We start from the raw sequence: 10,407 nt of genomic DNA, 5'->3' as shown, positions 1-10,407 counted from the left end.
AGTTATCAACAAAAGTAGATTGGGGGTATTACGGGTTAGTTCTTCAGCTGAGATGGCTATCCTATCCTTAAAGGAGAAGACTCCACTACCGTTGAGTCGAGTGAAGTGTTTTTTTTTTTTTCTTTTGGTTAACTGGTGAAGCATCTGGCCAACCTGCAGGTATAAAAGTGGGAGGGTGCTAGCCCCCTCCCCCACACACTATGTTTCCAGTGCCTTATGTTTTATTTATTTTAATTAATTTACTTAATAATAAGAAAAGTAAATTAATCAAAATAAATGCAGAAATAAATATACACAAATTGCGCCCTTTATGATGCCGGCCTGTATGGCGCCCTAGGCGGTTGCCTAGTTTGCCTATGCCTAAGGCCGGCCGTAACCTCAGGATGAAGAGAAAATAGGTGAGGTTGAAAATGAATGTCAGAGTCTCAAAACAGCATATGTAAGGACTATAAAATAGACATTTAACTGAGCCAGATATGGAAATAAGTCCAGGAAGTTCGTAAAAGAAAGAAACAAACAGAGTAACAAAATGTGATAGAAGATATAAACCGGGCAAAAAGGAATACAAAATGTGATAGAAAATATAAACCGGGCGAAAAGGAATACAAAATGTGATAGAAAATATAAACCGGGCGAAAAAGGAATACAAAATGTGATAGAAAATATAAACCGGGCGAAAAGGAATACAAAATGTGATAGAAAATATAAACCGGACGAAAAGGAAAACAAAATGCGATAGAAAATATAAACCGGGTGAAAAGGAATACAAAATGTGATAGAAAATATAAACCGGGCGAAAAGGAATACAAAATGTGATAGAAAATATAAACCGGGCGAAAAGGAATACAAAATGTGATAGAAAATATAAACCGGGCGAAAAGGAATACAAAATGTGATAAAAAATATAAACCGGGCGAAAAGGAATACAAAATGCGATAGAAAATATAAACCGGACAAAAAGGAATACAAAATGTGATAGAAAATATAAACCGGGCAAAAAGGAATACAAAATGTGATAGAAAATATAAACCGGGCAAAAAAGGAATACAAAATGTGATAGAAAATATAAACCGGGCGAAAAGGAATACAAAATGTGATAGAAAATATAAACCGGGCGAAAAGGAATACAAAATGTGATAGAAAATATAAACCGGGCGAAAAGGAATACAAAATGTGATAGAAAATATAAACCGGGCGAAAAGGAATACAAAATGTGATAGAAAACGCCTATTTTTGGTGACATTAATCAAAGTGACCAAATCATCTAGAGCCAATTTTTATACCGTCGTGTTGTTAGCATATAGTCTGTGATCCAAGTTTTGCTACAAGATACGGCACACCACAGTCGATGCCTAAAACAGTTGTTATATACATGGATAGATAGATAGATAGATAGATAGATAGATAGATAGATAGATAGATAGATAGATAGAGACAGATAGATAAATAGATGGATAGATAGATAGATAGACAGACAGACAGATAGATAGATAGATAGATAGATAGATAGATAGATAGATAAAGACAGATATAGAGAGAGATAGACAGCTAGAGAAAGAGAGGGAGAGATAAATGATAGACTTTGTTTTCTGAAGGGGATGCAATTCCCCACATATAAAACCATAAGTAAAATATCTCTTGTGTTTGGTAACCTCAGAACTATTCCTTTTTTAATTAGAAATCTCCAAAGATTTCACATTTCTTGAGTTAGAATCACTCATTGATTAAAAGAGATGTGAGTATTCATAATGGAACATGAGTTGTTTCATAATGCAGATTTTGGTTTATTTCGTGACAGTTTGCATCTTCCTTTGATGTGCTTTTTTAAACATTTGATTGCATGATCAATATCAACTTATTTAGCCATTGTCTCTGGACATATTTAGTGGCAAGGATTCTACTGTAAATGTAGAAAACAGTTCCCACATTTCTCATTGCGAATATTTTGGAGTAATGTAATTATGATGTAATAGGAATCCAGTATTTAATCCTTGAAAACAGCAATAGATTCATTTCTAGTTATCTGTTTTCCCACTTAGTACCTAGCCTCTCTTTTTTTTTCATTTAAGGATCCTTATTAACAAAATATTAATAATTTCTAAACTATGTTATGCTGGTTATTTAATCCAAATGATTGTATTAGTTTGGGCTTAATAGTGGTGATGAAAAGTAACCATGTGAATTAAAAATAATAAAATATTTTTATGTGCATGTTCTAGGAAGAAGACTAAAGGAATCATACATTGAAGCTATATAATAATATTACAACTTCAACGCAAGGAGTTACTTTCCGAAAAAGTGGATTTTTTGTTTGTTTACTCTTCTGTATTGTGAGGAAATATACTTTTGAATAATTTGTATCTTTTTCAGAGAAACTTATTTTTTACTGCCCATCATAAAACAATTTATATTTGTGAAATAGAGCACTGAAAAATGCATCCTGAACAGTAAATTTTATTTTCGATAATGCTAATTATATACAAGATAGCTATACTGTATGACACAATTAATGCTGAAATGAAATACTGTGATAATGTTAAAATTTAACAGTGTGAGAAATTGTTTAGAAATAACTGAACTTAGATGAGATAAAACTATTTATACTGTACTACTTATATACAATGTATATATTTTGAAATACAGACTAGTCTTCAAATTTAAAATATTATATTAAAAATAGTTGTCAGCAAGTAACTGTCAATTAATAACATTTATTTTTTTATAAAATAAAATGGAAGTTGTGTCTTTCTTTTAGAACTGACTACTTAATCTAACTATTTCACTGCCACCCTACAAAATACACTTTGCTTCTGAGATTAAATTAGTAATAATGTTTTAATTCTTACAAATTATCTGTACAGAAATGGTGAGTTAGCAAGGTTGTTCTCAATATGACTGATCAAGTTACAATATGTTAAAGAACAAACTCAGTGATCACAGCAGAGTTTTGCTCCCCCAGTTTGTTCCTCATGCAGTTTGCATTAGACATTCAGTTGGTTTTGCCCCCATCCCAGTTCTTTTCTCATGCAGTTTGCACTAGACATGCAGTTTGTACTAGGCATGCAGTCTGCATTAGACATGCAGTTGGTTTTGCCCCCCTCCCCAGTTCGTTCATCATGCTGTTTGTACTAGACATGCAGTTGAGCAGCAGATTAAGTGAAATATGATCACCTCACTCTGTGCCCTAGACTGATGGTTACTAAAACAGAATGTGAGATTTCCTGGAAAATATGGTTTATTTTAAAAAGTTAACCATGGCTAAATCTTTTTGGAATAGTATTGAAAAAGAAGTGTGCCCACTGCTGTATGTTACTAATGTGATACTGCTCAAAAACAAAAGAAATGTGAGATGCATATATTTCTTCATTGTAAAGCTAATCAAAGCCATTCAAACAGCTATGTGTACAATGCTTATTTATTTGGACCGTCTCCCAGCTCCCGAGGGTCTTACTAGAATGCTAATAAGATGGATTTTCCATGCTTTTGCATAGTAACAATTTGATCCATTGGCACTGGATATCTGGATCTCCCAATAATTAAAACAGTTACAGCTATGACCACTCAAACTAATTAGAATGATTAGGGTGTTAAGTTTTGTTCAAGTTCTCCATCCTATTATGGAAAAGTCTTAAAAGCATCTGAAGAATTTATAAAAATATATACGCTTATTTGCCATAAAGCAGTAAATTAATAAAATACCTTGAGCAGAATACTGATAATAACAATTTGTATGTTGGAATTCATGCATCGTAGGGGTGGATTTACAAGGATTATAATGTTTTGTTTCTATAGCTGAGAACAAAACTTTTATAACAGATAATATAAATATGTTAGACATTATAGTGACAGTAGCTCAACAGGGCGCACACTTCCCTTGAGTGCCAGAAGATCAAAAGGCTGGGGTTCTCTTCCTGCACCAGGTAGTTGGATTAATTTTGAGAATGGGGTTGCATAATGGTTAAGGTGTTTAACTCACACACGGTATAGATGATTCTCACCTTTGAGGGATATTGACTAGGATTAAAATGGCCCACAAGGACAACTGGTCTAGTATTTACCTATGACCCTACTTATCATGGGATCATGGGAGGTTAGGATCATAGGAGGTTACTAGGCTAATGGTCCTGGTGCCCTTACAAGCCTAACCAAAAGTTTATCCCCTAAAAGAAATCTCAGTCAGCACCTGTCACCCTTGTCAATGAGGGACACAGGTGGAACCCCTGGGATGAATTTGTGGTTTCTCATCCACTTATCAAGGCTGCATTTGAACAGGGTCAGTGAGGTGCTCTGTTTGACATGTATGGGAAGTCTATACCAGAGACGAGGAAAGCTCTGGGAGACAAACCTGTCTCTCCAGCAGGTGTTGTTAATGTCACATATTAGGTTTAGGTCTTTTGAGTGGGTAGTGTGTGAGGAGTTAGATTTAGGGATATGTATCATCTCTAGTAGGGCAGAATCTGACATTGCCTTGTAGGTGAGAAACAGATCACCCCTGAACAATCTGTATGAAACTGAGTAGAGTGGTAGTGATTTGAGCCTGTCTGCATAGGACAGGTGTTGGAGGCCATGGATTATCTTTGTGATGTATTTTAGTGGCTTTTCCAGTTGGTGAATATGTTTGGAGAGGTACATCCCAAATGGGGAATTATACTCAATTATTGGTCTAATGAGGGAGGAGTACAGAGAGGTAATAACCTCCTTTTTCCTGGATGCAATCCCTTTACTTAAGAGATGAACCAAATAAAAGGCTTTTCTGACCACTGCCGCTACACAATGGTCGAATGTAAGAATGTTATCAACCTGAGTGCCCAGGTCTCTCACCACAGGTTGTGTGCTTAGGAGGTTGCCATTGATGTGGTAATCAGTAGGGGTCATGTTTTTGCCGAATGGTATGATGATACATTTTTTTGCATTCAGCTTGAGGCCATGACTTTGGCACCAGTCATTAGTTGCTGTGAGACCCTCTTGCAGTCTGTTAACATCAGTTGGGGAGTCAATGACAGCACCCAACTTACAGTCGTTGGCAAACTTGGTCAGCCACAGGCCTTTTGTCTTTGCCTGTACCTCCGAGAAATAGATGCCAAACAGTAGAGGTCCCAGGACAGATCCCTGGGGAACTCCACTAGTGACAGGTCTGTTATCATAGGTGGAGGTGCCTATTTTGACTTTGAGGGTCCTGTCGGTGAGCAAGTTGGCCACACACCTGATGAGATCGGGATTTACACCAAGCTGTTGGCTTTTCAATGATGCCAGAGTGGGGGGTTGTGTCAAAGGCTTAGGCCAAGTCAAGGTAAGCTGTATGTACTGACTTTCCCTCATCCAGGGCCTTGGTGACAGTCTCAAAGAAGTCAACCAGGTTCAACAGGCAAGTTGTTCCCTTGACGAATCTGAACTGGGTAGGGTCAAGTGCTTGGAGATTGCCTATGTCCTTGTTTATGAGATTCATAATAATACACTCCATGGCTTTACAGATCAGACTTGTCAAGCTAATGCAGCAATAGTTTCTGGGGTCAGTAGTGGCACCACCTTTGTACAAGGGGATAACAATGGTGGTTCTCCACTCTGCTGGAATGAAACCAGTACTTAGGCTGTGGTTGAATGGGGTACTCATGGCAAAGCCAGTTCTTGCTGGAGATGGTGCAGAATACATCTTGGAATACTATCAGGTCCCATGGAAGTTGTGTTTTTTGCCTTGGATAGGGCCTGTAACACTTGATCTATGGAGATGTGAGGCATGGGGCAAGTATCGGGGATGTCATCTGGGCATTTGGGGGTGCAGGGGGTTGAAGTTTGGGCTGAACCTATCTGCTAGCAGGTTGGCTAAGTCAACAGGATCAGTGTAAGTGATATTGTTAAGTAATAATTTGGAACAAACCTGGGCTTTGCCATGGAGGTTCCTGATGTAACTGAAGAAGACTATATGGTTTCCCTTTGTTATGGAGGCTAGTTTCATTTCATAATTGGCCCTGGAGGTTTTCACTAGTGATCTAATTTGTTTGTTAAGGCTAGGGAGGGAGTTTTTCCAATTGCAAGTTTGTGCCTTTTTACCCTTGGACACCAGTTTCTTCCTTTTGTTGTAAAGCCTGTTGATAGAGGATGTCCACCAAACAGGTTTGTGTTTCCTTGAGGAGCAGGTTTTAGTTCTGTTGGGTATGGCTGAGTCCATGCAGTTGTACAGGGGCTTTTATACTGCACTGGCGCACTGTTCAGCATAGTTGTCTGCATGCTCTGGGGGGGCAATGGTGTGAAGCTACAGATACCCTCTCTTAGGAGGTTGTAGTTAGCTTTTGAGAGTTTTTTTAGCTTGATTTTGACTGGGGGGGTTGGGTGGGATAGAAATTTTGAATGAGACTGTCCAATGATCTGATCTAACCAGGGAAGACATCCTATGGGAGTAGTGCAGCAGACACCCATGTTGGTGAGAACCAAGTCCAGAATGTTATCTCCCCTTGTGGGGGATGAGACGAGCTGGTCTAGTGCATTAGAACTAATGAAGTCGAGGAATCATTGAGACAGCGCGTTAGTGCAAGAATAGTTCACCCAGTCTATGGTGGGGTAGTTGAAGTCACCAAAGATCAGGGTGTTAGGGGGTACCTTGATGGAGTCTAGTAGCTCCAGGTAAGAGGAGTGGGTGTCCTGAGTCATGGGGGGGGTCTATAGCTAGCTATAACTTGGATGGGTGTCAGTTGTACCTGGAGTAGTTCCAGTGCATTGTGCTAGCAAACCAGTCTGGAGGTGTGCCTGTCTTTGATGAATATACACTCCACCACCCTTAGTCTTCCCAACCTCATTTTGAGGTTGGAATTTGTAGAATGAGGTATAGCCTGGTAAGACAGGGGTGCTCTCCGCAGCCCTAAACCAAGTTTCCATGACCGCACAGACATCAGCATCTTCCAGTGTAAGAAGGGCTTCCAGTGAGTCCATTTTCAAGTTTAGGCTACTAGCATTAGGCAGCATGACCTTCAATTTGCTTTTTGACAGATCTTTTATGTTGGAAGGTTTGTCTTTGGGAGATTGCCTAAAAAAGGCACAATGAGGGAGGTGAGAGCCTTGTCCAGGATCCGGAAATCCAGTGGTGACAGGTATAAGATAACTGCAACATAATGCTTTATCTATGAAAATGAAGTCCCTTGCTTCAAGTTTTTATTTAGTGATGAGGCCTTTTAGAATGAAAGAAAAATGTCAAAAAAATATGAAAAAAGGTTATTTATGCCAGCCTCTTGCTTCAGGAGCAAGGTGACAAGTGTGCAGTTCATGACCCAGGTTCAATGAATATGTCAGGTACTGCAGAGTCATTCAGGAGGCAGACTTTATTTAATTATTCTTTGTTAACTGGGCTAGTCTCACTTGGCTAGTGACCACCTTTCAGGGGAGACCCAAGGTGATGTTTATACTAGTAGGGAAAACGTGGACAAGGCATCGGGGAACTTCCCCTGCTCTATTGAATAGGTGAGATGAGATCTTTTACATCCACCTAAGTTACCACCAGCTCAAGCAGACAGGAGCTCAATTTTATGTCTCGTCTGAAGGGCAACACACTCAAGAGAGGAGCAGCACCACACTAATGCTGCACTGGAGTGCAAGTAATCCACTTACCAAGAGTGGGAATAAAACCCACAGCCTTGTGGTCATACAGTACCAAACATGGTCCTACTACCTGTTACACCACATGTGTCTATGAGGTAGAAAATTATTCCGTTTCCAGAAAAGTTGGTTATCCTTTGATGCAGACAAATGAGCTAGACCTTGGTGATACAGAAGGAAGCCCACAAAAAGGCCACGTACACATTTTGCTTGACAGTCTATAGAACTATATGTTCATTTTAGCTTCCCCACTACACATGGGGATAAGGTACTGCACAGCAAAAAGCAGTGGCCTAACTGTGGTCTCCTGGTTCTTAAACTGCACAGTTCTAATACCCCTCATATGAAGGTCTGTCCACCTGGGATGACATGCTCGATAAGCCACATTGCTTTGCAAGAGATGACTTGCACCTGTCACCCTTAGGCTTTTGAATACTGGCCAAGGCTTTTGCCATCCCCATAGTGCCTTTTTTAGGCAAGGCTCAAAAGACAAACCCACCACCATAAATAGCACAAGTAACCAAAAACTGAGGGTAATGCTACTCAACGCCAAAAGTCTAAACCTCAAAATGCATGCACTCGAGGGACTCCTTAGTATGGAGAACATTAATATCTGTGCAGTAACAGAAACCTAACTCCCTCCTTAGCCTTCTCCAGAGAGCTAGCACTCTCCCTTCTCCAGAGAGCTAACACCCCAGCACTACCGGGCTATAGCTCGTACCATACTTTTCGACCACAGAACCTGGACTGAAACACAAAAGGTGGGGGTGTATCTATATTCATCAAGGATACCCACACCTCCAGGTTAGTGGCAAAGCACAATGCCTCAGAGATCATCCATGTGCAACTAACAATGGGCAAACCTGCAATTCAAATTATAGCTTGCTACAAATCACCCACCATGACCCAGAACCCCCATTCGACATTTCTGGAGACACTGGAAAATATGAAGTTCCTACCAAACACCCTAATATTGGGTGATTTCAGTTACCCAAACATTAACTGGGAGAACTACTCAAGTACTAACTCCCTTGCCCAACGCTTCCTAGAATTTATAAACTCGAATGCCCTGGATCAACTGGTCAACACCCCCACCAGGGGTGACAACATATTGGACCTGGTCATCAACAACATGGGCGACCGATGTTCTACACCGGAGGTCAAACCCTCCCTGGTTAGATCAGACCATAGACTAATCACTCTGGATATCCACATTCCACCCCCACCCCCAATCAAGGAAACCACCGTGAAAAACTTTTCAAAAGCAAACTTCACATTACTTAAGACCAAGGTGGAAAAGATCACAGCCCCTATGCTAAAGGACAATGCTGTCCAAGGTGCTGAATCCCTTACAAAGGCAGTCTATGAGCACCTGCAAAAATGCATGGATCGTGCTATCCCAAGCAAAACCAAGACTCACTCCTCCAAGAAAAGAAAACCAGTCTGGTGGACCCCTGCCGTAAACAAGCTATACAATAGAAGGAGGAAACTAGTACAGAAAAGAGTAAAATCCCATGAAGGAAAGACATCCCTGATCAGTATCAGCAAGAAACTACGATCCCTCATAAAATCATCCAAGGCTAGCTTCGAAAGAAAAATTGCCAAGAACTCCAAGGATAACCACAAAGCGTTCTTTAGCTATGTCAAGAACGTAAGTGGAAATGCTCAGATCTGCTCTGAGTCAGTGCAGAATGGCACAAAATACACTGAACCGACTGATATTGTCAACATTCTGGCAGACAGGTTTAGTGCAAACTTCACCTCCCTCTCACCCCCTAAAGGGCCCATAACCATACCAGAAGATTGTAGTGCCCTAGGAATCATTGACACACAGGTTAAAACAGCCCTATCCAAAGCCAAAAATACAGTTTCAGTGGGACCAGACGGTGTCCCAGGCTGTGTCTTACACAAGCTCCACAATGAACTAACCCCTCACCTAAACACACTGTTCAAACTCAGCCTGTCTACAGGCTACGTACCCATAGAGGGGCGCACAGCAACAGTTATCCCACTCCACAAAGGTGGAGCCACAATGGAACCCATGAACTATTGCCCTATAAGCCTGACTAGCCTGGTTTGCAAGGCTATGGAGTGCATCATCATGGAATTCATTAACAGAGACATTGGGAACCTTCAAACATTGGACACTACCCAGTTTGGCTTTGTTAAGGGCAGATCATGCCTCCTAAACCTGGTGGACTTCTCTGAGACAGTTACCAAGGATTTAGATGAGGGAAAGGAGGTCCGCACAGCCTACCTAGACCTCGCAAAGGCTTTCAACACCATTCCCCATTCTGGTATTATAGACAAGCTCACCAGCCTGAACATAAACCCCTATGTCACGAGATGGGTTGCCAATTGGCTCACAGATAGAACCCACACAGTGAGAGTTGCAGGCTCTAGGTCCAACTCTAAACCAGTTACAAGTGGCGTCCCCCAGGGCTCAGTCCTGGGACCCCTCCTGTTCGGTATATACTTCTCAGAGGTACAGGCAAGCACAAAAGGACTATGGCTGACCTAGTTCACAGATGATTGCAAACTGGGGGCTATAACTGACTATCCTGCTGACACAGACATCCTCCAGAAGGGTCTCACTGAGACGGATACCTGATGTCAAAATCATGGCCTCAAGCTAAATGCCAAAAAGTGCATTGCCATCCCCGTTGGAAAAAACAAAGTACCCATGAACTACCACATACGTGGTAGTCCCCTAAATACAGAAAATGTAATAAGGGATATGGGGACCCAAGTAGATAGTAATCTCTCCTTTGATAATCATATTGCCAAGGTGGTTAGAAAATCCTTCTATGTGGCCCACCTAAT

At 40.7% G+C, this 10,407-nt stretch overlaps 1 protein-coding gene across 1 annotated transcript in view; it reads left to right on the top strand.

Moving 5' to 3' along the window:
* The window catches only part of LOC122800157 (interleukin-8-like), a 12,664-nt gene extending 10,071 nt beyond the window's left edge, over positions 1–2,593 (top strand). Inside the window, exon 4 of the mRNA XM_044069671.1 lies at positions 2,220–2,593. Within this exon, the coding sequence (XP_043925606.1) occupies positions 2,220–2,257 (38 nt within the window). The 3' untranslated portion in view covers positions 2,258–2,593. The remainder of the gene's footprint in view (positions 1–2,219) is intronic.
* The last annotated feature ends 7,814 nt before the right edge of the window (positions 2,594–10,407 follow it).

Source organism: Protopterus annectens, chromosome 4.part0, assembly GCF_019279795.1.
Source record: "Protopterus annectens isolate FY-2018-M chromosome 4.part0, PAN1.0, whole genome shotgun sequence".
Lineage (NCBI taxonomy): Eukaryota > Metazoa > Chordata > Ceratodontiformes > Protopteridae > Protopterus > Protopterus annectens.
The sequence above is the reverse complement of the archived record's forward strand: the minus strand, read 5'-3'. Positions and strand labels throughout refer to the sequence as shown.